Source organism: Petaurus breviceps, unplaced genomic scaffold, assembly GCF_028583685.1.
Source record: "Petaurus breviceps papuanus isolate PSGF00001 unplaced genomic scaffold, PetGlider_PUasm1.0 175, whole genome shotgun sequence".
In the NCBI taxonomy this organism is placed as follows: Eukaryota; Metazoa; Chordata; class Mammalia; order Diprotodontia; family Petauridae; genus Petaurus; species Petaurus breviceps.
The window spans coordinates 13,404,444-13,431,184 of NW_027185764.1; the positions used below are offsets into that span (position 1 = coordinate 13,404,444).

Sequence of the window (26,741 nt, forward strand, 5' to 3'; positions counted from 1 at the left end):
TAGCAGGCTATTATAGTAGCTCAAACATATGGTGCTAAAGATCTGCAAGAGGGTGGTGGCTTATGTGCATAGAAAAGAGGATCTATACAAGAGATGTAGGGAAGCAAGGTTAAAAACAAGATTTGGCAGTGGATTGGACATGTGGAGTGAGAGGAGAATAACTGAAGTTATGAACCTTGGTAACAGAGGATGGTAGTGTTCACGACAATAACAGAGAAGTGTAGAAAAGCAGAGGAGCTTGTGGAAGAAGGGGAAGAGACACTGAGCCCTTTTTTGGACATACTGTGTTTGAGATATCACCCAATCTTAGATGTTTAGAAGGCAGATGGTGATATAGGAATGTACAAGGGCAAGACATAGAGTTCTAGAACTCGTCTTTCATAGAGATGTTAACTGAACTCACAGGACTTGATGAGATTACCATACCACATTGCCTCCCATCAATCAATGAGTTAATATTCTTTGGGTATAGCGGCTTAACTATGAACTCACCCAACTAGCCACTCCATTTTTTTCTATATTCTCTACAAAGATACCAAGAAAAACTACCATGGTGAAATAAAATATACTATGTCTTTGGCACTTCTCTTATATGCCATTACAAAACCAACAGTCGAACTGAGAGAGTGTCCTTCCATGTTGCTATACAACAGTCCTCTGCTTCAGAAAGCAGGTACTACTGAATCCTGATTCTTTGTTCTCCCCACTCTGATTGTCTACATAGCCTTTGCTACCATCTTGATAGGATTATAGACTGTCTCTCACATTTCTTTTTTTTATCTGGAAAAGTTTTCATAGAACAGATAGCACTTTGATTAATGATCTGAAGACTGGAAATGATAAAACCTTTTCCTCTATTTTATTTTTTGCTTTTTGGAGGGGGGAAGGCAGGGCAATTGGAGTTAAGTGACTTGCCCAAGGTCACACGGCTAGTTTTTTTGTGTTAAATGTCTGAGGCTGGATTTGAATTCAGGTCCTCCTGACTCCAGGGCTGGTGCTCTATTCACTGTGCCACCTAACCACCTCTGTCTCTTATATTTCTGATAGCTTCATATGAATGTCCTTTTTTCCTTCCCCAAAGTTTTAAGTTTCTTGAGAGCATGGATTATATCATTTACTTCTTTTGTAATCTCTCAAAGTGCCTGGCATCTAAGTATTTGATATTTATTAAAGAGAACTGTAACTGATGGTCATCTCTACCATACCACACCCACCCCCCAAAATCCCAGACTGACTGCAGTATGATGAAGCTCCATCTAACAGATAATGCCCCAGTTCCCTTCTAGCAATTATTTACAGATAAGACAGTACATTCACTAAGCATCCTAAAGCACCATCTGTCACAAGAGAGGATGTTAACTTGATAGGAAATATAGCTTCACAACTCCCATTTTTCCTCTCCCCTAGGAGGGATCCATCCCCCAAATCTTTGTGGATGGCACCTTCACAGTTGACTAGTATTCCTACATTTGGGCAGCGCTCCTGGCCCAGGTTGAGTTTAAGGCTTCACAGCAGTTGGTTTACAAAGCTGTGAACAGGCCGACAGGGTCCAAGGCAGATACTGAAACAAGGGTGTGAAAGTAAGCACCTCCATGGAGCCAGAGGGAACAACTTCACACTCAGAAGTAACAGGGAAAATAATAGCTATGTGCTTAACAGTCAAGGCTCCTGAGGCCAAGCACATGCATCTCTGATAGTTTCTATAATAAAACAAAGACATTCACTCAAGATGAAATTCTTTGTTTTTTTTTTTTAAATCACATTTAATTTTAATAAAACTAATAAGGGAGACTTTGATAATAGCAATGACCCTAACTTTTGAGACTGATATCCAGGACAATATTAAAGACAACCATGTCCTCCTTGGTGTACCTTTTAGGCAAAACTGTAGGCTTTATAACAATTCTGTTCGTAACTGAAATCAAAGTGAAAATTTCATACAGTTTAACAATACATTCTTGCAATGCATTTTTTAGCCCAGAATTGCTAGAGTGGGAAGGGTAAGGACCTTCTCCAAATAAAAACTGAATTTTTTTTACATTAGATTGTAAGCAAGGACTCTACTTTTAAAAATCTATATCCTTTAGGACAAGGCCTGGCACATAACAGACACAATACTTACTACTGACTTTTACAGAAACTACCACGAAAATTTTGTATCTTTCCTGAAGTTGTAAGAAAAAATATTAACTGTAGGGCCAGGTCGTACAAGCGTAATGGTATATACTATTAGAACCATGTCTTCTCCTTTAGGCAAAGAGATAAGAGTACTGAGCTTAGGTGGGAACGTCCCCCTATAGGAAGTGATCAGTAAGTTTGGAGGCTGGGATTCATCTTCAGACGCACTTCTACAATCTCATGGTCCTCTCTAAATCTCAAGTCTTCCATTATACCCCAAAGCGCTAACATTTTGAGATAGGAGCTAAACAGGACTGAGAAGCCAAATTTGTCTTGTCTCAAAACAAACTACGCAGTCACTGTAATTTTCAAATAAAATTTATTTTGTTTAAAAAATAAGACATTTCTTTACCTGTGAAATCTAGATTCTATAGTTTGAAACCTGCTCTGTGTGTGCATGCCACCTCTGTTTAGTCCTCTCTGTCACATGGTTTACCTTCTTCTGGTAGGCTTAAAGCTATAGCCTGATTTAAACAGGACTTTCAGATAACTCATGTGCAGAAACAGGCCACTGAGCCTGATCCTGGCCATAGTCTCAGGTCATCACTATCATCCAGGAGACCTCAAGGTAAGCTACATGCTCACTCCTCACATATCCTTCAAGGGAAACTGTTTTTCAGCTCTGGAATATGCTATTTCCTGCTGGGTTAGTAGCAGTCAGCTTCGTTTTCTTCCAGGATCCCTACAGTGGCCAGCATATCCTGCAAGAGGGACTGAGGACTTTTCTCAATGTGGTCACTACTCTTAGCTAGTGTCCCTTGAAGTCCCTCCAAATCTACTGACCTTAGGACTTCTAGCACATCATCAGGCTCTTGGCAATCCACTCTGTCTGGGACCCCACTGGGCTGTCCCTGGTCCCTTGCCCTCCACTTCCTTAGAGTTGTTTCCAACCAGGCAGTGTTCTGGGCTCCTAAGGATGTGGTGCAAGCTTCCCCACTCCCTTGTAGACCGCCATGATGAGCCAGTTTGGCCTTCAGATACAGAAGGATATCACAGGACTTACGGGCCACTGGCCTGTCACAGTCACATAAAGCGCTAAATAGAAACTCAAACAGCTTAACCCGACAGAGTATCTGCAGTGATTCAGTAAGCAGGGTAGACTGGGTCGCTGAGGACATTTCCACAGCATAGGGGCACTCGGCCCCAAGCTGCCCAAGGGTCTGAACAAGGAACACCAACGTCAGCTCTAATCCTTGAACTCTGACCTCCCAATCTAGGTCACAACTCACAACCTGGAGCACTTTGGTTACAAATTGCTCCTTATCCCTTGACACTTCTGTGTGACCTTCCCTCAGCCACTCAGTGAAAACCTGGATCACAGCCCTCCGAGGGAAGCCTTCTGAGTCAGTGGACAGGATTTCTAGAAGTTCCAAGAACAGGCTTTTCTAGAGAAAGCAAATACAAGGAATGAGAAGGGCAAATGGGAGACTGAGGCACGGCACTGAATTGGAGAGATAACAGAAACACACTTTATCTTATGTTAAACCTCCGCTGTGCTGAACCACTCCACGGGCTTGAAAGCAGTGAAAATGAGCTGCTCTAGCTGCCAGAATGTACTAACTACTGCCAGCTGAGGTGGGTAACGAGATAGCTACAATCAAATGGCATTCATCCCTTCTGTCTCCTACCTTTTCATCATTTCTGGTCTTGGTGCCGATGGGGCTTGAACACAGGCCTCTGCTGGACAACTGCCCCATGGCAGTCACAGCGCTTGCTCGGACGTAGCTCTCCGGATCTCGGAGGAGATCCTCTGCAAGCTCTGGCACCTCCGAAGAGAGGAGAGCTTGTCTGAATCCAGCCTGCCCTGGAGATATATATCCAGCCACAAAAACAAGGCTTAATGTCGACATAGCCATGCGGCTCCCAATGCAAACACCTCTCTATCCTACTAATTCCCAGCTGACAGCACCCCCCATTGCCAGAGAGCCATGCTGCTCCATTCTGGATCCAACCACTCAGGGCTGGCCAGAAAGCCGCTGAGCAGCTGCAGGATTCCCAACGCTGAGCTGGATGGAGTCGTCTTCAGACTAGGGCAGCTGCCACACCCTAGAAGGGAGACCAGCCTAATATTCAACACAGGCTTTTCTCGGGTCAAATGCTCTGAGAGGTAGCCCTCCTCAGGCACTGGAAGATTCATTTCCCCTTGACACTTACCTCCCCAGTGTTTCATTAGATGGGTGAGGAATTCCAGGGCTGAGTCCCTTACCTCCCAGCAAGGGCTACATAGACGCTTCTGCAGTACTGGGAAGAGATCTGTCCAAAAATGAAAGGAAGGACACAAATCAAGAGTCAGGACTGGAGCTCCTGACTCCTGAGCCAGTGTCCACATCTTCTTTTTAATGCCACTGCATACATCAGTCTTGAGTATTCCTAGCCAATTATGCTTAATGCAGAATTCATAAGGGGGTGGGACAAGCCTACCAAAGATCAGTCACTCATTAAACCACTCAATAGCTGTGGTTCCTTCTCAGTTTACACCAATAGCGACTGTTTAATTACCTCTAAGGAAATGCTGGGTTTGTGGGCAGAGGTCACTGGAGGTAGAGGTTTTGGACAAACTCAGCAGCCATTTGAGTGTGGCCTGAAATGCCTTCTTCAGAACCTGGAATAGGGCAGAGAATGACTGTAAAAATCAGAGGGGGATGCTGTTCTTCCAGACCAATTGCTAGTTAATGTTGCTTCTTTCGTATCTCCTACACGATTAAGTTCTCAAAAATGGCTTTAAGGATAGGTTGGGTTCCCTCTCTAAGGTGGAAGCAGATGGATCTGGAGTTTTAGAACCAAGGCAAGGCCAAGGGCCAACATCTAACTTGCTAACAAAAAATGGGGTCACTTTTTTTCACTGGTGGATGGCTTGCCTGTTCCGGGTGATGAGAGAATAGTCTAGGGTGACTGACTGAGTTCTGTTCAACTTATTCCCACAAGTCTAGAACTTACAAACTTCACAGAGTCATCACCGCTTAACCACTCTGGTTTCCCCATCTGTGAAATAAGGGGGTTAGGCGTTAAGATGAACTGGAGGGGTCCCTTCAAGGCCTAAACCCTATGATACAATTCCCTCTCTCTGATCGCTACTGTTCAGTGATTCCATCGCACAAGCCCTGGAGTGGCAGTCTTGTGTAATCCAGAATGAGTTTTGAAGGAGTGATTTCACTGGAAGCACAGTTTCTAAGAGCAGGCTGTACTGTATGAATGTGTAATGAATTTTCATTAGAAGATACGCTGCCTGCAGCTTTCTGTTCCCTTTCTTCCTCCGTTCTGTACTTACTGTAGGACTAGAGTCTGGGCTCTTGAGGTACACCAGAAGGATCTCAACTACTCGCCTTACCAATGCACTGGGGCCTAAAACAGAGAGACAAGCATGAAACACCAAAATAACACTTGCTCATGTGTCATGTTCATGAGTTAGCATTTTGAAGTTTACACAGTATCCTCTACAGACTGACTCACACTATCAGGGTGAGAAGAAGCCTTCTGTAGCATCTAGTCCAACTTCTTCATTTTATACAGAAGTAAACTGAGTTACTAAGTAATGGATCCCCATAATACCTCCCAGTCCAGTACTCCTACCACACCAATTATTACCTCAAACCAAATCAGAATCATCGAGAGACTCTATGTCAGAATGGTAAGATGTAAGTCTTAAGCCGAAAGTCACTGTCCAAATAGCAAACTAAACAGAGCCCAATGCCTTAAAAGATTACAAATGGCAGAAAGGAAACCAAAAAAAAATTTTTTTGAAAGGGATTGCCTAGAGTCCACTTGGCAGGAAAGAGATAAACTAAAAAATTAGGTTTGAAATTCATTCACCAAATATATAGCCTTGTGGAACTTAATCAACACAATCTTCCTTTCTAAGGAAAGAAAAATCTCACTTACTTGCCCCTTGAGAAAGAGTCCCCAGGAAATCAAGTGCTGATCGCTGAACTCTGAAGCAACCAATCAAGATCCCACAGAGTCGATCTCCCACACTGGAAGCTGGGGTGGCCAGACCACCACAGAACTGCAATACTGTCATCACAGCATTGAGCAAAGGGACATGTGGCCAATCTACCAGTAAGTGGCTCTGAAAGACAGAGAAGAAAGACTACATGACACAATGATCGTCGGGGCTTCAGGGATGTACTGCATCACAAGCAAGCTCCCTATGTTCCCATACCAGAGGCTGCAGCTCTTCCAGATGAGCCAGAGTCTGACACAAGAGACCAGCACATGACGATTTAGAGGAGAGGAGGATTTCAGTGACCACAGAATCATTCACAGACTCATCCAGCAAACCTTGAGAGACAGACAAGAACTGTTTCACAAGGCAATGAAGACTAAAGGCAGAGCAACATTCATGAACAAGGAAAAGTCAATGAAAAAGTCACAGAATTCTCTATGCCCTCCTCTACCAGTGATAATCAAACTAATACCAGACCACATTTTAAGAAGCTCCAAGTATGCTTCAGACATCATCATAGCTTAAGAAACACTGATAAGATGCCAATTATGAATCCCTTTCATAAATGAAATTAACTACTTCATAAGCAAAACAAATCAAATTGTCTAAATGTCACAAGCCTATAGAAGGTCCAAGAACGAGGACCAGGTGTCCTTGCCCATCAGGCCCATGATCTTTTCTAGAATTTTAAAGTGACCGATTTATAAGGACCAAAAACCTATCAACTGTTTGAATAATGAGGGCTGCCCATCTTATTAATACAAACGAGTGGAGTTAATGTCACTTTAATATCAGTGATATGTGATACCAGTGCCCATGGAAGTACCTTCCCCACTTCCAAGGTAGACATTTGGGTCACTTATTAGAAAATTGTTTTATCCAATAATATCTTCATTCAAAGACAAATGCTTCAATGATGTACTAGCAGCAAGTGGAGAGGCTATGTACGTTAGTCATTACTGGCCCTCATTCCAATTGCTACATTTACCCAAACAGCTGATATATTCTGTGATTAAATCTCCCATGTTGCCCTCCTGGGGCCATATAACCTTAATCATTCCCAGTTTTTCCCCACCAGGGCAGCATACCTGAGGATCCAGGAGGCTGAGAGGCAGCTTGCAGAACACAAGCTAGTGGCTGAAGCAGGATACTGAAAGCCTGAGTCCTTAATGTCTGTGGGCTTAAAAAAAAATAGAAAACATATTTCCTTCCTTAACATTGGAACTGCCTCCCAACAATCCACAGAATAATAAGACTGAGAAGAACCTCAAACAGTCATCTGTTTTTTCATTCTTCCTCTAGGAAGGTGAACACCCAAACTATCCAAAGACAGAACGAGTATCGAGTCTACTTGTAATGTCTGTTGGGGACAGAGTTCACAACCGCCGTTGGGAGCACATTCATGTATGCAGTCATGCTGAAGGGGCGAAAAGGTTTCCTGACATGGAATAAAAACACTTTTGGCTTAATTTAAGCTCATACTCTTCAAATGGTTGCCAGAAAGAAAGAGATCCACGTCCTTTTACTAGCCTCTGATATCTGTAAAGATTAGGTTATTCCTTAGCTTCATTATCTCTATGCTAACCACTCAAACTCCTATATTCTTTCCACAGAGGGCTTACTTTCCATCCCTTTAGTCATTTCTGGGGCTCTTCTATCAATCCTCTCCAGTCTGAACCTGGCAAAATCAAGGGATAGAATAGGGATAGGGGTTAGATCTATGACTTTGTTGATATAAGGAATGTCCTGATGAGGAAACTCCCTCTAGCAATGCAGGTTAGCACTTTCTCTGCAACTTACAGTCTTGGAGAAATGCCTAAAGCACTAAGTTTAAGGGTCTTGCCCTGGGCTACATAGCCACTGAGTGTTAGAGCTGGGATCTGAACAGAGGTCCTGCTCGATTCAAGGCTAGTTCTCTATCCACTATATCACTCTGTCACTGTTAGCAAAATCAAGTTGGAAATAATACATTTTCTAAGCCATTGTAGGAGATGGGAAAGTTTGTCATTTTTCCAAACTCTGGCCTTGGCTAGCCAAGCAGGTCTTGTTTCCTTGACTGTATGTTCTTACTCACACCACGCCATGCCTGATCTTCCTCCCTGTCCACCTAAAGCCATACCAAGCCTTTCCAATCTGCTTCAAATACCTCTTCCATGAAACATTCTCAGCCCTTACCAACCATGATGACCTCTCCTCTGACCTCCTGCAATATTTATTTTCATTACCATTTATTTGGTCAACATGTGACTGCCTTATAATAACTCAAATAACAATCTAATAAAATAGCCCAATAAAATAATATCTTACATTATCATTTAAATTTTCTTGTCCAAATGTCTTATTTTCCCAATCAGCTTCTCAAGGGGAAGATGTGTTTTTAGACTTTTTGCAGATAATTAATAAATATATGACTTAAATATTTTTGATTGATCAAGTGATATAACAACATAAACCAGAATCCATACCAGTCCTTGAGATTCAGAATGCCTAAAGCCAAGGGCCCTGCTTGGGTTGGGCTTAGACGGTTCAGGGCCTGTGTTGACGATGTCCACAGATCACATTCCAGATGGCTGAACACAGGAGAACTGCAAAGACAGAGAACCAAGGAGAGACAGTAACATCTTGCCCTACACAAAGACTCTGTGAATGCAGTGATGGCACTCTGTATTTTTACCCTTGTTTACATTAGCAAAACATGCTTTCTTTGATATCAAGATCTTTTTCTTTTCTAATTTATTTTTTAATCTATGCCTTTGATTCCTTTTTAAAGAGATGCTCTCAGGGTGAGTTCTCTCATTCTGCTGCCTGCCACAAAGCAAGTCTATGGGGGATTATTCTTTAGCAATGATTCAGGCAGAGTGAAATAATCATACTCTTTATAACTTTACCGTGCCATACTAAGGAAGAGATCCACCAATGAGTGTGCAGCCAAGAGTGGTTCTTTATCCAGGAGTGATCCCACAAGTGGATTCATCCGCATCCAAAGGACTTCAGTCCATGAGTCATGGCAACGTCCAAACAATGTAGTGAGTACATTCAATGCCTGTGTGATCTGAGGGACTGTCCCTGAGCGAAGGGATTCTTCTATGTGTCCTATAATCATTCGAGCACACACTGGCCAGTCACAGTCCTGTGTACTGAGGGGCACAGCTATCCGGGAACGCATGGTGAATCCCAGGATGTGCACAAGCAGCTGACTAGCTGCTGAAGCAACAAACAGGCTGGGATCTCCTTGTAAGGAGAAGATCACATCAATAGCACCTAGTAAAAGAGAGTAGAGAAAGACAATTCAATTACCAAACTACAATTCAAATTTTGTATTGTATATAAAGTCAACAAACATTAAAAAAAAATTGGGGGGGGGTGGAGCCAAGATGGTGGCAAAAAGCAGGAAAACTCCGTGAGCTCCCCCCATAACCATCTCAAATACCTATAAAATATGACTCTAAACAAATTTTAGAGCTACGGAACCCACAAAGTGACAGAGAGAAACAAATCTCCCTCTGAAGGCAGCTCAGCAGGCGGACAAGAAGGGTCCATCACAGTGTGCTGGGATCCGAGCCCAGCCCCGTGTGAGCCTGTGATTTTAGCCCCAGGGCAGCCCCGACCAGTGAAGGCTAGAGTGGACTTCGGGAGAGTGGATCACCAGCATCTGTGGTGATTTTTTGATAATTTCCAGAATTATCAACCTATAAATGCCAAAGACAAACTAAAAGGTCAGCGTGGAACTCTTTTGGAACTGGAGGGGGATGGGGGAGTGCGGTCCAGCCCTGCCCCTCAGAGGAAGAAGCACTGTGGTTGTACAGCTGCCTCCATGTGACTGCTTCAGAGCCCTTGGACTGCAGACTGTAGGGGGACCAAGCAACCATTCAGAGGGTAATCACTCTTGATTTAACCTGCTTGGATCTGGATTGCAGTCTAGGGTGGAGGTCCTGGGGTGTGTGTCCAGCTTGCCGGAGCGTGTGGAGACCTCAGAGAGGGCACCCATCTAATACCTCTGGCAGCTGAGAAAACCCCAGCATTTGGGATGAAAGCTCCCCTATCTGGTGGCAGAGTCCTACTGTGGCAAAGAGCTCAAAAGTCAAGTGACTGAGGGGTGACATGACAAGGCAAAGGAAACAAAGCAGACAGAAGATTCCAACACTAGACTCCTATTTGGGGACAAAAAGGAGCAAAGCATGGAACAGGAGGAAGACAGTGAAGTCAGAACTCCTGCACCAAAAGCTTCAAAGGAAAACACAAGCTGGTTACAGGCCATAGAGGACCTTAAGAAGCAGATAAGAGAAGTGGAGGAAAAATTGGGAAGAGAAATGAGAACGATGCAAGAAAATTATGAAATGAGAGTCAACAGCCTGACTGAGGAAAATGACACCTTAAAAAATAGACTAACTCAAATGGCAAAAGAGGCTCAAAAAGACAATGAGAAGAATGCCTTAAGAAGCCAAATTAGCCAGATGGAAAAAGAATCTCAAAAGCTTACTGAGGAGAATCACTGCTTCAGAATTAGATTGGAGCAAATGGAAGCAAATGACTTTATGAGAAATCAAGATGCTGTTAAACAGATCCAAACAAATGAAAGAATAGAAGGCAATGTGAAATATCTCATGGGAAAAACCACTGACCTGGAAAATAGATCCAGGAGAGATAAAAAGATCCCAAAAAGAAAACTCCTAGTAATATTATAGCCAGGTTCCAGAATTCCCAGATTAAGGAGAGAATACTATAAGCAGCCAGGAAGAAACAATTTGAATATTGTGGAAACACAATCAGGATAACCCAGGATCTGGCAGCTTCTACACTGAGGGATCAAAGGGCTTGGAATATGATATTCCAGAGGGCAAAGGAGCTGGGATTAAAACCAAGAGTCACCTACCCAGCAAAACTGAGTATCATGTTTCAGGGGAAAATATGGTCATTCTATGAAACAGAGGACTTTCAAGCATTCTTGATGAAAAAACCAGAGTTGAATAGAAAATCTGACATTCAGATACAAGAAGCAAGAGAAGCATGAGAAGGCAAACAGGGAAAAGAAACCATAAGAAACTTACCAAAGTTGAACTATTAACATTCCTACATGGAAAAACAATAATTGTAACTTATGAAACTTTTCTCAGTAGTTGAAGGGAATAGAAATATCTATATATGAGGGTATATGGGCATATGAATACATATGTCAATGTGTGTATATATGTTTACAGGTATACATAGATAGAGGGCACAGGACCAATTTAACAGGAAGGGATGATACTTAAAAGGTGAAATTAAGAGGTGAGAGACGAATATAATGAGGAGATGGGGAGACAGAATGGGGTAAACTATCTCATATAGTTTATATATATATATAGGCAAGGGAAAATGGTTACAATGGAGGGGAAGAATAGGAAGGCAAAAAGGAATGGGTCAACCTTATTCCCATTGAATTTGGCTCAGGGAGGGAATGACATACACACTAAACAGGGTATCTCACCCTCCAGGAGAGTAGGGGGGAAGGGGATGAGAGGGGGGATATGGAAGGGAGAGTAGGCTGGGGGGGAGGGAAGTTGGAAGCACCCACTTTTGAAAAGGGACGGGATCAAAGTAGAGAATAGAACTAGTGGGAGGTGGGATAGGAGGGAGGGAAATATAGTCAGTCTTTTACAATATATCTACTGTGTTGTTGTTTTGCATTCGCTACACATGTACAACCTATCCTGAATTGCTTATCTTACCAGTAAGGATGGGAGACAAGGGAGGAAGGGAATGAATCTGGAATTCAAAGTTTTAAAATCAAATACATCAAATATATATATATATACACATATATATTATTAATACTATTTTACATGTAATTGGGAAATAAGATATACAAGTACTGGGGCATAGAGATCCACTGGAAAAGTCGAAAGGGGTATGGGAGAAAACATGGCAGAGAGCAGACTGGAGGAGGGAATAAAATAAATAAAATATATAAATATATTATAAATATTTATATATATAAATAAAATAAAATAAAAAACTCCTGTGGGAGTGCTATTTTGGGGTCGTAGGTGGGGAAAAATGGGGAGAAAATTTGTAACTCAAAATCTGGTGGAAATGAATGATGTAAATCAGAAGTTAATAAAGCATTTGAAAAAAATACATCAGGGGGCGGCCAGGTAGCACAGCGAGTAAGAGCACCGGCTCCAGTGTTGAGAAGACCTGGAGATCGAATCCCGGGCTCAGACACTTAGCACCCACCCAGAAACACCTGGCCGTGTAACCTTGAGCAAGTTACTTAACCCCTATTGCTTAAAAAAAAAAAATACATCAAAAAAATCATTTAAAAATGAAAAAAAAAATAATAAAAAAAAGAAAGAGACCAAAGCTGCTTTAAAAACCTTGAAATTCAAACACAGAAGTGGAAAGTTACATAAAAAGTTAAACAGGAATGAGTAATCACTGGGATTAAACAAGAATAGACTGTTTACTTTCAAATATGAGATGATAGGGGCGGCTAGGTGGTACAGGGAATAGAGCACCAGCCCTGGAGTCAGGAGGACCTGAGTTCAAATCTGGATGTAGACACTTAATACTTACTAGCTGTGTGACCTTGGGCACGTCATTTAACCCCAACTGCCAGCCTCCCTTCCTCCAAAAAAAAGCCCCAAAAAATGATACACGTGTCCCCTTCTCAACCAGAAAATCATCTGGGGTCAGAGAAGGAGTCTTAATTTCACAAGGCCTAGGAGTGATTGTCTGATGTCTTAATGATCTTAAGAGAAGAATGGAAAGGAGAGGAAAAGAAATACACCAGGGGGAAAGTAAGGGAAAATCATTTTATGCAATTGGAGTGCCCAAGTAGATACTTATACAAACAAGAACGGTGGCAAGGAGGGGCAGCACACTCCTTTAACTTCCCTCTCATCTGAACTTCCCTCTTCAAAGGGAAGAACATACACACACACACAGATGTGGACATAAACACATTTCACCTAAAAGGGAAATGGGAGGGGAAGGAGGCATTAGAAAGGGAGGATAGATTAATGGCTTAGTCCCAAGCAAAACAAACTCTAGGGATGTACAAAAAAATATTTACAATTCTTCTTGAGGTGGCAAAGAATGGAAATCAGAAGGGGCACCCATAAATTGGGGAATGGCTGAACAAGTTGTGGTGTATACATACATACATGCATATGTGTGTACATATACATAAACACATATGGGTGTATGTATGTGTGTGTATATATCTAATCTGTATGTATGAAGGGGATGGTTTCAGAGAAATCCATGAAGTCTTATATGAACTGATACAGTGTGAATAGGACTAGCAAAACAATTAATATAGTAAATACAACTTTGAAAGAATAAGGAACTCTGATCACCAACTGTGACCAACCACAATCGCAGAGGACTAATAATCAAGCTTGGTACCTATCTCCTGACAAAGAAGGACTCAGAGTGTAGAATAAGACATATTTTTGGACATGGCCAATACAGAAACATATTTTGCTTGACTACATATGTTTGTTAATAGGGTTTTTTTCCCTCTTTGTTCTCAACTGGGAGGGTTGGAAGGGTGAGAAGACAAATTTTTGCTGATTGAAAAAAATATATACACAAATTTTTAAAATGGAAGGGTGAGAGTTCAAATGGCAGAAAAAAATTATGAGAATTTACAAAATTGAAAAACAAAGAACACCCAACAACTTAAACCTACCCTTAGTTTATATAAATCCTGTAGTAAGAAGTCGGGGGGGGGGAGAGGGAGATGTAAAACTTTTTAAGATTAAGGTACAGATCCAACACTTTGCTATTTGGAATTCAAAATCTATAGGGGTTTAGACTCTTGAAATGTTAAGAGCTGAAAGTGACCTTAGAGGTCCTCCAATCCAACTCATTTAAAATTAATTAGCAAACTCTCATTTTGGTTTAGGAAGTCAACTATGGCTATGGTTGAAAGGACTCTAGATTTAGACCCAAGAGACTTGGGCTTAAATCCTGGTTCTGATACCATATGGTCTTGGACAAGTTCCTTCATTTATCTAAGCTTTGTTTGCCTCAAATAAAGAATGCCTGTAATATCAATCTTATTGGGCCACTGAGATGTTCAAAGATATAACAGATATCGTGAACCTTAAAATGCATGTCAACTGTGATTATCCTTCTGAACTTCAGTACTTCAGTGAGCCATGGGACTTCACCAACATGGGTATTCTTTCAGTAGTGGAGATTATCACCCATCTAGTTCTCTTAGATGATAATTTGTTATGCTATTTCTTGCAATAAGGCACTAATGATATATTCTACAGCCTACTTATGCCCACCATTCATCTCTCCACTGCTGTAGCTGAAATTTTGATTTTTTTAGAGAGAGTGTTCTATGGCATGATGACATATAGAAACACCAGAAGAATACCTTAAAAAGATGATTGGGAGTTTTTGGTTGTTATTTGTTTTCAGGGAAAAGCTTCAGTTTATTGAAAGCACTACATAATTTCTCAAATGTAATCCATATCTCCTCTCTTTTTCCTATTCCATTTTGGGTCCAGTTCACTATACATCTGCAGTGTCTGTGAAAAATATGACTGACAGCTCAACAGACTGTCCAACTATCAGTCTATCAAATGTAGACAGGAGGCATTCTTCACCCACTTGATTTTTCCAAACTTGAGTACATAGGCTGCATGTAATCTGCATGATAGTACCCACAAACATGAGGCACATACAGGTACCTTCATTTCCTTTTGGTCATCATGGTGGTAGCAAACACTTTTGGTGAGTTTAGCTTTTAATTTTTATGAGTATTTTTTGTTACAAAAACAAAAATCACCTTTATTTCTCAAAATATTACTTTCCCTCTCCTCTACCTATTGAGCCATCCCTTATTTTTAAAAATGAGAAACAAAGCAGTTTGGTAAAACTAATCAATACATCAACCAAATCTGACAGTATACACAACGTTCTATACCTGTAGTGCCCTGTATTTCAGTAAAGAAGGAAGATGTATTTTCTCATCTGTTCTTCAGAGCCAATCTTTGTTATTATAGGTACACAGGTGTGTGTGCATATATGTATGTGTATGTATGTGTGCAAATGCATTTTCCACGTACACTTTTGTAGTCACTGAACATACAGGTCTCTAGTTCTGTTTACATAGCTCTGTATCACTTGGTATAAATCTTCTCACACTTCTCCTGTATTCTTCATATTCATCATTTTTACATGGCAGTAATATTCCATTTTATTCTCCTACTATAATTTGTTTAGCCTCTCTGCAATTAATGGGCACCTATCCTTCTTTCTAAATTATTTGTTGCCACCAGAAGTGCTCATGTTCATATGTGGAAGTGTACAGATCCTTTCACTCTGTCTTTGACGTCCCTGAGGTATGTACATGCCTAGGAGCAGGATATCTAAGTCAAAGCTAAGAACACTTCAGTCACTTTTGCGCATAACCTGCTCGCACTGAACATATATATGGGACACAGACAGTGGTGGAGGGTGACATCCTTTAAGACTACATTTTACTCTCCCAAATCAAATGCTTTCATGTAATCACAAAACATAAACAGTCAGTTCCTACAGTGAACTGTGTAATTATAAAAATACTCTTTGCTAAGTGCTATCTATCGCTTGCAAAAGTCTGGCTATCCCAATCTCACATTTTATCAAAAATATCCCTTAATAAATATGTAGATTGCTAAAAGATTTTGTAAAGAAGAGAAAGTAGGTATATGGTTCAGTAGTTTTGGATGCTTCTACCTCCCAGCTTCCTTCAAAAGTCTCAGTTAAAAATCCCACCTTCTGCAAGAAGCCTTTTATAATATCCTCTAAAACACTAGTGCTCTCCTGAGATTATCTCGAATATTTCATATATGCACACATGTATAGGGGCATACATACACACATATATATATGGTTACATGTTACTTCATATTATCTATCACATATGTAATAATACTATAGATAAAGATAGTTTATACAGCTATTTGCATGTTGCTTCTCCCATTAGACTGTGAGCTCATCAAGGGCAAGGACTGTTTTCACCTTTCTTTAAATTCCTAGCACTTACTATAGTATCTGGCAAAAGCAAGCATTTAAAACACGCTTGCTGATTCCTCAAAACTGTGTCACATGCATCATGGACTTCTTCAGTGTATGCATGGTCTGGTCCTGCTGCTCTCCCCTCTTCCAAATGTCCCTACTACTTTTGAGGGTTCCACCATCCTCCCAGTCACCCAGATTTGCAACCCAGGTGCCATCTTCTGATTCCTCACTTTTTCTCACCTTCCAAATCTCACAGACATCTCTTTCTCCCATCATCTCATACTTGGACCACTTTAACAGCCTTCTGGATGGTCTCCCTGACTTAAGCCTCTGCTCCCTCCAATCCATCCTCCACCCAGTTGTCAAAATGATCTTCCTAAAGTACAGGTCTGACCATGTTACCCACCTGTAAACAATATACTCTAGTGGCTCCTTATTGTCTCCAGAATCAAATATAAAAGCCTCTTTGGCTTTTAAAGCCCTTTGTCACCTGCCTCCCTCTTACGCTTCCAGTCTTCTCATCCCTTACCCTGCCCTCCATCCCATCTGCCACATTCTGCAATCTAATGACACTGGCTTCTTTGCAGTTCCTCACACAAGATGCTCCGTCTCCTGAATCTGTGTTTTCTCTGCTTGACCCACATGTCTGGAGCTGTCTCCCTCCTCATCTCTGCCTCCTCGCTTCCTTTTCAAGCCTCAATTAAAATCCAACCTTCTGCTTTTCTTGATCCCCTTTAATGCTAGTACCTTCCCTCTGAACTTATGTCCAATTTATCCTGTTTAAGTTTCTTTGTACAGATTTGTTTACATGCTGTTTCCCCCATTTAGTCTATAAGTTACTTGAGGGACCAGCATCTGTTTCTGCCTCGCTTTGTATCTCCAATGCTTAGGGTTGTCCTTGGCACAAAAGGTGCTTAATAGAGGCTGCCTGACTTGTCTTTTCTACTTATGCCTGTGACACATTAAGAATTAAGATGTTAGAATTAAAATGTGGTGGTTCCACTATCATTGATGAAGAAAACAGATGTTACAGAACTGGTGATACTATTTTCCCCTTCACTCTTCATCTGCTGTGCTCCTTTCAGTTCCTTCTTGAAACACTCTCGGGGCGATCTGGATGCCGTGATGCCAAACCTTCTGCAAACTCATTTTTTGTCTCTACTACTCCCTCCTGTTTTATGAGGCAATATTGCTCATGATCTTCTACTTGACCCATCCAAGAGTCTTTACAAGTGAGCTTATACTCTAAAACTACATCGTGCTTGGCTGCTACGTCTCACTGCTTGAAAAGGAGATCAAGTACTTGCTGAATGGAATGATTTCTTTCCCTTTTTGGTCTACTTGCGGTAGCAACTGCTTTACATCGGTTGAATTTCTGTAGGAAATGGTGAAAATCTGCGTTATATCTGATCCTTTATTTATTTTCCATTTTTTAGAACATAATAACTTGTCAAAATAGGTCAGGATGGAACTGTTTTATTATACACTGTATATCTTCTCATGTTTATCCTTCAAATTTGGTGTAGAATTAGAACAGGCTGATATGTATACATATCAGGTGACTGTATACGATCAGGTAGTTAAAAAATGTCGGTCACATTAGTAATAGTTGTTTCCTATCTGTTAAAATAGAGTCAATTTTGTTAATTCTGATTCTCTTCTTAAATAGAGGAAGAAAAACAGAGCCAAAAGTGGTAGGACTCTGGGAAGGAGAGCAGCAGGCCCAGACCATGCACACACTAGAAGGGGACACAGAGAAAAAGCATTTTTTTTGCTTATTCGTTCTTTTAGTTGTGTCTTGTCAAAGGTTAAGGATATGAGACAAGATTTTTCATGTTTCTTTGATGGTTAAGTTCGTAATAAAAATATATTACTTCCATTGTCAGTTAAGTCCTTAATTTAAAAAAAGGTTTTAAAGTACTTATATGTAGGGACAAACCTTCCGCGTGGCCTCCAAGTGTCTGTCCTCCCCTGTGTCAGGCCTCCCCACCCACTTTTGCACTGAAGTCACCAAATATGAAAGTATAGGAAAGGTCACACAGGAAGATCTCTGTAGAATGTCTCTATGTCATCTTCTGCAGCACATGTTGGCAGAGAAGTTTCAATTCTGTTGCTAATGACCTTTTTGCTGATGCTCACTCAGGCAAGATGACCAAGCATCCCAGAAAATGGGATATCTTCACCGTCTTTCGATAAACAATGTACCCGACTCCAAGGAGAACCTATAAAGCCATCCTTCTGTAAAGCTTTTAGCCTTATTTGTAACAATAATGTCAATAGTGATATGAGTCAGTTTCTCCACTCTAATATTAGACAAAGATTAGAGGGCCAACAGTTAGAGTAATGTTTATAGACATTCTAAAACCTCTATGATTCTGAGTACCATCTGCTTCCCCCTTCCCCTTCAACTACTGCCACAGTCTTTGCAGAAGCATTAAGTGTACAGGAGTGAGGGCCACTTGGGATTTTTCTTGGTTTCATAGCAGCTGTAGCAAAAGAACTTATCAGTAAGTGGTCAGCCTACGAAGATGAAAGTCTCTGCTCTTAACTGGACCTCTAGTAAAAAAGACATAGTTGGGGCACTGGGTCCTTCCTATAGCCACCACTGGCATAGCCCTTCAAGAATGTGGGATAATTTCCATGCTACAACAGGGAAATATGAATAGGACTTTGTGGAAGGTTATTCTTTTAAGTGAAAAAAATTTAACGTATAGGTATGGAAGTGGACTTAACACCATGCCAAATTCCCTGGATAGCTTAGCCTACAATCTTTTCAGGGTCTAAGCTCTTATGATTTAATTTTTAAGAGACTGAGAAATTTCCCTACTAAGCCAGATTAAGTAAGCATTTTATTATTTCTCTGCTTCTACAGGTTCACATACTAATTCTTTAGTGGAACTAGTCAGTCAGTTCTGCTGTAACACTTGTTTTGAAAATCTGAATTTGTTCCAAAGCAACCGATATATTAAAGAACATTTTGAGCCTAACTTGAATTTCACTTTGTTGTGCATAATTTCTTTTTCAAAAAACAGGGAGAATGTAGGAAAGTGCACCACTTAACAATAACTAAAAAGCTGCAAACCTCCCAAGGTCCACTTCCAAAAGCAAACTTCAGATCTTTTTTAAGGTAATATGTCATATTTACTGGATATCTTCTGGTGCAATAGGAGCTGTGGGCATAAGAAAGCTGAGGGCTGGTCCAAACACCTCCTCACACACACATTCTGCCCAGACTCTGGCTATGAAGTACAGAGTTCTGGTGTTTTGGCTTATCCAAATTGCCCGAGACTTTGATAGTCTGAGGCCATCACTATTTATTACAGTATTTAAGTATTTTGTAATCATTTAACATGTATTTCTATGTTAGTGAAGTTTTTCAACTCTGTGCCCCTCGTCCCAGTTTTCCCATAAATCCTGGGTTTTTATTGCATGATTTTGCCCGGATTGGTGCTTTCTGGGAATACATGCTGAATTACCACAGAACTGACTGTAGTAAGATAAAGCTGAAAGGTATTTCCAAAGCCCGCCAGCAAGCCCAGTACTAGGTACCTTTCGGTTTCTTCTATGACTTTTTGGCATTTCTTCCACTATGCAGGAACCTTGTACCCACCTATTAAGGCTTCACCATTCAGTGCCCTACACAGAATTTCTCTTCCTTCTCTCATTCCGATCAAGCCAATGCACATTTGACTCCTGAAAAAAAGGTGCTCTAAGATATCTATCCTAGAAAGGCTATGACGTAATAATTCATACTAAGATATTAAAAGATGAGGTTTCTATATATTATCAGAAGGCCATATCTTTGCCTGTAAGGACAAATGTCTAATGGTGAAACTATCAAAAAAGGCTCTCTTTGAACTGAGAATGGGGACGTGAGGAATTCCCAGCACCCTCGTGCCACCTGCCCACTTTGTCTGCATTTATGGTCAGCCAATGGCAAAGGGTCTCGGAGCTGCTTCCTGGGAAGCTGGAGGCATTGGTACTCACCACAGTCACAGAGGAACTGCACGGCACTGTCATGCTGAACCATGCTGCCCACACCCTGGATCCAGCCGCTGCGCACTGAGGGATCCTCCCAGGCAGGCCGGCCGAGGGGCCCCGCTTCACTGAAAAGGCTGAGCAACACCTCCCCCTGCTGACTCAACAAAAGAGAAGCAGAAACGTGAGGACATGCCTGTCACCATTTCCTACATGTTAGCTGACATTTACGTAACATTTTAAGGTTTGCAAAATGTTTCCAACACAATGTCTCATTATGATTATTTTAACATCCTGCTGCTTTAAACCAATCTGAGAGCTTTATCTAGATATTGTGATTCAGATATTTTAATAAGGGTGCCTGCCACTGAGAAAATCACGCTAACTTTCCATATGTCTGAGGAAAATACATATTTATGTCCATTTGTTCCAGGCAGTAGTTTTTTCCTCCCATAAAGTCTTAGTAAAAGCAGCCACATTAATGTTCTCTTTAAGGGAGGAAGGCAAGTTTTTGGAGAAGAAGCACTTCAGATTACCATATCCACAAAGAAACTATTACCTAATTAACTTTCCTAAAGTATAACTGTAATGTCAAGGCCCTGACCCCAAACTTTCAATGGCTCTCCACTGCCTAAAGAACAAGTATAAACCCCTAATCGTGGAATTTAAAACCTTCCATAATCAGACCTGCCTTGACAGTCTCATCTCCTACGAAATTCTTACATAAGCCTTCCATTTCAACCAAACTCTACTCCTTTCCATTTCTCATACATGATCCGATGAAATACTGCCTATCTTTTATGCACTAGCTCAAAATGCTGATTATTTCATGAAGCCTTCACTGAAACACCCTAGATAGACTTCTCTCTTCCTCTCCTCAGCTAGTTATCTTCTGACTCACTGTGCTTGCTAACCTTCAACCTTCAGTCCTACATCCCAATTCGATACAACAAACATTTACTAATTACTTTTTTCACAAAGGTGAAAAAGGACAGTGTTTACTCTCAAAGAACTTATAAAAAAAAGTAGAGGGATGAGATATGTAAGTAATGACTAGAAGATGTTTTAAAATTGCTAAGTATATAGCAAAGCTCAAACAGAGTGACCTAAGAGACTTCAAGGTATGAGAACATTTCTAATTTGGGGGAAAGCCAGCAGGGAACACTCCACACAAAAGTGGCACCTAATCTGACCTCGAAGGCAGAGAAGGATGTCAATAAATGAAGATGGGGAACAGTAAGTATGCTGCAAAGAGGTAGGAGAGGGCAGGATGAAAAAGGGGAAGAGTGAGTTATCCAGCTTGGTTGAAGCCTAAGTGCATAAAAGGAACTACAGGAAAGAAAAATGAAGTGTTACATTGAAGGAGATGTGGAGGGCCCTGAGTGCCAGGCTGAGGAGTTTATACTTTACTTGGCAGGAGACAGTAAGAGCCCCCACCTCCCAGGGGTGTTGTGAGGATCAAAAGAGATAATCATAAAATGCTTAGCACACAGTAGGCACTATAGAATGCTAGTTATTACGACTACACCTACACCTCTTCCTCCTCCTTCCATTAGGAATTAAGAGATGATCAAAGAAGGAAAGAAGAGAAAGCCTAGGAATCAAAGAATAAAAGTCTAGAGTAGACAGAAAGGGAAAAGAAAGAATGAAGAGAATAAGGAAAAGAAATCCTTTTAAGAAAAAAAAAAAGCACTGAAAATGAAAAACGAAACAAGTTGAACTGAAGACTATGAAGGAGGATTTAACTTGACTTCTCAACTGAGAAGAATAAAAAAGTAGGAAAAAGTTAATTAATCCATTGGGTGCTTCTAAAAGACCAATAGTTGCAATTATGCTATCAGACAAAACAAGACAAAAATCTACAACATAAACAAGGAAACTACATTTATGCTGAAAAGCACCACAGGTAACAAACCAATGTCAATATTAAAGTTATAGAGCTCTTAACATCCTAGTCCCAAATTCTCTTTCCAGTCTTTTCTATTTCAGAGGCCTCCTTCATTAAATGTCCAGTCCAGCCCATCAGGGATCCTCTCTGGTCTGCCTCCATCATATCCATCTCCCATCTCTATGCCTTTGCACTAGCTATCTTCTGCCCTGGAGTATATTCTGTCCTCTTAGAGGCCCTAGTTCCCATCAAGATACAACTCAAACACAACCTCCTGAGCTCCCCACCTGCTAGTGCCTTCCCCCAAACCACTTTTGATCTCTTTTGTATATACCTATATATGTACATATTGCCCTCTGACAAAATGTAACCCCATGAGGGCAGGTTTTCACTTTTGTCCCCATACCCCTGGTGCCCAACACGATGGCTGGCATTTAGTAGATACTCAATAAATGCTTACTGACAGATTGAAGCCAGGAAGTCAAGTCAACAAATTTGTTAAATACTATATGCCAGGCACTGTGCACAGCAGATGCCAACAAGAATACAAAAGCAAAAACACTCCTTGCCCCTCAAGGAGCTCACAATCTAACGGGGAGATGACTATCTCCTCATTAGATTCAAACATGGCATTTATTCAACAAACAAATATGTAACAACTATACAACAAGATGTATTCAGGACTGAAGATCTGATCGGAGGGAAGACACAAACCTTGAGAACTAGGCTTCTTGAAGAAGGTAGGATCTGAGATGAGACTTGCAGGAGTCAGGGAAGCCAGGAGGCAAGAAGTGAGGAGGGACACAATTTCAGGGATGAGGGACATCCAACGAAAATGAATGGAGTCAGGATATGGAGTGTTTTGTACAAGGGACAGCAGGGAGGCTAGTGACACTGGATCACAGCATAATGCTAACAACAGCATTTATATGGCACTTCAAGGTTTGCAAAGCACTTTACATTACAAATTTTAACTTGTTTTATCCTCTCAATAATCCTGGGAGGTAGGTACTATTATTATACCCATTTTACAGAGGGCAAAAATTAGGAAGAGATTAAGTGACTTGCCCAAGATCACCTAGCTTACAATCACATTTGAACTCAAGTTTCTTTGACTTTACACCCAGAGCTCTATTCACTGAGCCACGTAGCTGCAGTACCCAGAGGGAGAAAGGTGTAAGAGGACTGGAAAAGTAAGAAGAGGTCAGGTTATGAAGGACTTTAATAGCCAAACAGAGGATTTAATATGGATGTCAAAGGCAGAAAAAAAGGGTCCAAGAAATGCCAAAATTCTTTGTGGTATCGAAGAATTAGAAACAAGGTAGTTACTCACTGATTGGTGAATGGTTAGAAAAACTGTGGCATATGGAATATTATTGTGTAATAAGAAATGTGAGGAACATGAGGAACTCTAAAAAACATGAGATGTGAACCAACAGAGTGAAATTAAGCAAAACAAACACGAAAACTCAATAGACTCAATGGCTAACAATGTAAATGGAAAGATCACTAAAAGGAAGCCAAATTCTGAGTAACTGGAACAACCAGCAAAGGTCCTGGAAAACAAATAATATCACCCTCATCACGGCAGAGAATGGTGTCCTAGGATGGGATGACTGGTCCAGGCAGAGTGTAAAGTGCCATGTCAAGTCACCCAGCTTTTGTTTAATTGTTCTATGCCCCAAGAGAGGTTTCACTCTGAAAGACAGGAAATCCTCCATGAGGAAACAGTGATTTCAAGGCAAAATGCATCAATAAATTATATTTATTTAAAAAACAAAACAAAACGATTATCAATAGCACCTCACCTTGTAGTAAAGCATGTTCAAAGACATTACTTTTCAAGGGCTAAATATTCTTTTTCAAGCTACTTTCATAATTGATAGAGTCTGAATGCAAATTGAAGCATACTATTTTTCACTTTAGTTTTTTGCTTTTTGGAGGGAAATTGGGGTTAAGTGACTTCCCCAGGGTCACACGGCTAGTTTTTGTGTTAAGTGTCTGAGGCCAGATTTGAACTCAGGTCCTCCTGACTCCAGGGCCGGCACTCTATTAAAAATAAATAGTAGTTTTGGGGTTTTTTTGCTTTTTGGAGGGCAATTGGGGTTAACTGACTTGCCCAAGGTCACACGGCTAGTTTTTGTGTTAAGTGTCTGAGGTTGGATTTGAACTCAGGTCCTCCTGATTGCAGGGCCGGTGCTCTATTTACTGGGCCACCTAGCCACCCCACTTTTAGCTTTTCATGGTTATTTTGCCTGTGTTTTCTTTCACAACATGGCTAATATGGAAACAAGTTTCACATGATTACACATGAATTACCTATATCAAACTGCTTACCATTCATATCAGAGAGGAGTGAGGGGACGGATGTAGGGAGAGAATTTGGAACTCAAAATTTGTAAAAATGAATGTTAAAAATTGATTTCACATATAGTTGGGGAAAAATAATTTTTTTAAAAGCTACTTTCATAATCAGAAAGTCTTTTTTCAGATGAAACATAATGGTCCACATTTTCATTGTGTACTATAATTTCTATGAATGGCCACTAAATAACTTTGTAGGGTCTCTATGGCAATTACCTGTGGCAGGCACTCCCCCACTATCTACTCTATGAAGGTTTTTTTCTCTCTTCCTGTTTTTCTTGCTTTTGCACTCACTCTTTTGTTTCCTCTATCATATAAGTTTTAGGCATTCAAAGGCATTATTTGTTCCAGTTGTAGCCTTGAGGGCTAGAAAAATAACTGAGTCCTGTTTATGAGTTTGGGATTTTCCATTTTCATACTATTTTTAATTCCTACACAGAGTTACAAACGTGAATGGGAATGATGATGTATAGCTAGGTAAAGGTTTTCCAAGAGCAAAGGGCTCATTGAATCGGAACTGTGATTTCCTTGCTATAAAGGAACTCCACATGAGGAAATCCCCTCTACCAGTGCAGAACGGCACTTGTTCTCCAACATGTAGTTTTAAAAACTCAAGTCTGAGGCTTGAGGCACCACAGGTAAAATGACATACCAAGGGTCACAAGGCCAGTTTGTGTCAGAGGCAGGATGAGAAATAAGGTTTTCCTGACTCTAGAGCCAATGGTTCCCCGCTGATCACTTTCTCTCCCCCAGATACCCTCTCTTCTCTAGGTTTCTGTGACGAAGTCATCAGTCTACTCCTTGTCTCCTTGGCTTGTTGATCATCTCTAGCCCAGATCTAACTGAATGATATCCCAAGGTTTCCCTTGGGTTCTCTTCTCTCACATAAGTTCGTGTTTGCTTGTGTGCTTGCTCTCTCTCTCTCTCTGTGATTCATTAGCTTCCAAGGCTGTAATAACTGTAGAAGATGGACAGATCCAATCACAAGTTTTCTCCTGAATTCTAGGTCTGTACCACCAACAGTCTGGACATTTCAAACTCTCAAACAGAACTCCAATCCATCCCTCTACCAAACTTCCTTATTTCTGCTGAGGGAAATGCCTTATTTCACCAGTCTCTTATGTTTGTAATTTAAGCATTATCCTTGGATCTGTCCTTTATCCTTCACAGCCTATGAGTTACAAATATTACTGTTTCTACCTCTATCACATCTCTCCCGTCTGTGTCCTTCTCTCCACTCACACTACCACCACCTTTGTTCAGCTTCTCATCACCCTTCACTTAGACTCTTACAATAGCCTCCTAATTAGTCTCCCTGCCTCAATCTTCAATCCACTCTCCACAGATTCCAAAGTGATATTCCTTAAGCCCAGAGCTGACCACTACTACCCTACTCAATAAATTCCAGAGTTACCCATATGTACAAAAATATTTTATAGCAGCTCTTTTTGTGGTGGCAAAGAATTCAAAATCAAAGGGATGCCCATCAACTGGGGAATGGCTGAACAAGTTGTGGTATATGAATGTAATGGAATACTATTGTGTTACAAGAAATAAGGAGCATATGGACTTCATAATAACCGGATGCTGAGTGAGGAGAGCATAACCAGAATTTTGTACACAATTAGAGACACATTGTATCTGTGATGACTGACTTTGATAGACTGGGCTCATCTCAGCAATGCAAGGTTATAAGACAACTCCAAAGGACTCATGATGAAAAGGGCTGTCCACATCTAGAGAAAACTAGAGTCTGAAGCAAACTACTTGCTCTCACTTGTGTTTCATTTTGTTTTGTTCCTTCTTTCTCATTGTTTACTCCATTGGTTGTAATTCTTCTTTACAACTTGACTAATGTTTAATGCGAAGATATTTGTAGAACCTGTATCAGATCGCATGCCACCATGGGGTGAGAAGGGGAGAAAATCTGGAACTCAAGGGATTATGGAATTGAATGATGTTTACATCATTTACTAAAAGCAAATAAATTTAAAAAAATAAATTCCAGTGTTTCCTGTTACTACTACAATAAAATATAAACTCCTGTGTTTGACTTTTAAAGTCCTTAACAACCTGGCCCCGATTTTATCTTTCCAACTTTATTATACATCACTCTTCCTTCCTGCACTCCCTACAGTGCATTCAAATCGGCTATCAGTGCCTTGCAATCCCATCTCTCATAGTCTGCACTGACTGACCCACTTCTCTAGGACATACTTTTTCCTAACCTGTGCCTCCAAGAATCCCTCAAGATGAAGCTTCAGCACTACCATCCACACGAGCCTTTTCTGATCTTACCCAACTGCTAGTGCCCTCCCTAACAATATTGCAGTATTCTCACACACACACACACACACACACACACACACACACACACACACACAC

At 40.9% G+C, this 26,741-nt stretch overlaps 1 protein-coding gene across 3 annotated transcripts in view; it reads right to left on the reverse strand.

Annotated features, from left to right (window-relative positions):
• Positions 1-2,481: 2,481 nt before the first annotated feature.
• The window catches only part of BRAT1 (BRCA1 associated ATM activator 1), a 29,198-nt gene continuing 4,938 nt past the window's right edge, over positions 2,482-26,741 (reverse strand). For 2 of the 3 annotated variants that reach the window (XM_069084776.1, XM_069084777.1), the window contains exons 4-14: positions 20,114-20,261; positions 9,010-9,382; positions 8,587-8,706; positions 7,210-7,301; positions 6,338-6,456; positions 6,058-6,244; positions 5,447-5,520; positions 4,678-4,780; positions 4,333-4,431; positions 3,807-3,982; positions 2,482-3,563 (exon numbers count right to left, since the gene is read on the reverse strand). In XM_069084776.1, the coding sequence (XP_068940877.1) occupies positions 2,826-3,563; positions 3,807-3,982; positions 4,333-4,431; positions 4,678-4,780; positions 5,447-5,520; positions 6,058-6,244; positions 6,338-6,456; positions 7,210-7,301; positions 8,587-8,706; positions 9,010-9,382; positions 20,114-20,261 (2,229 nt within the window). In that variant the 3' untranslated portion in view covers positions 2,482-2,825. Of the gene's footprint in view, positions 3,564-3,806; positions 3,983-4,332; positions 4,432-4,677; positions 4,781-5,446; positions 5,521-6,057; positions 6,245-6,337; positions 6,457-7,209; positions 7,302-8,586; positions 8,707-9,009; positions 9,383-20,113; positions 20,262-26,741 lie in introns of those variants that run through there. The other variant, XM_069084778.1, reaches the window with a different exon arrangement.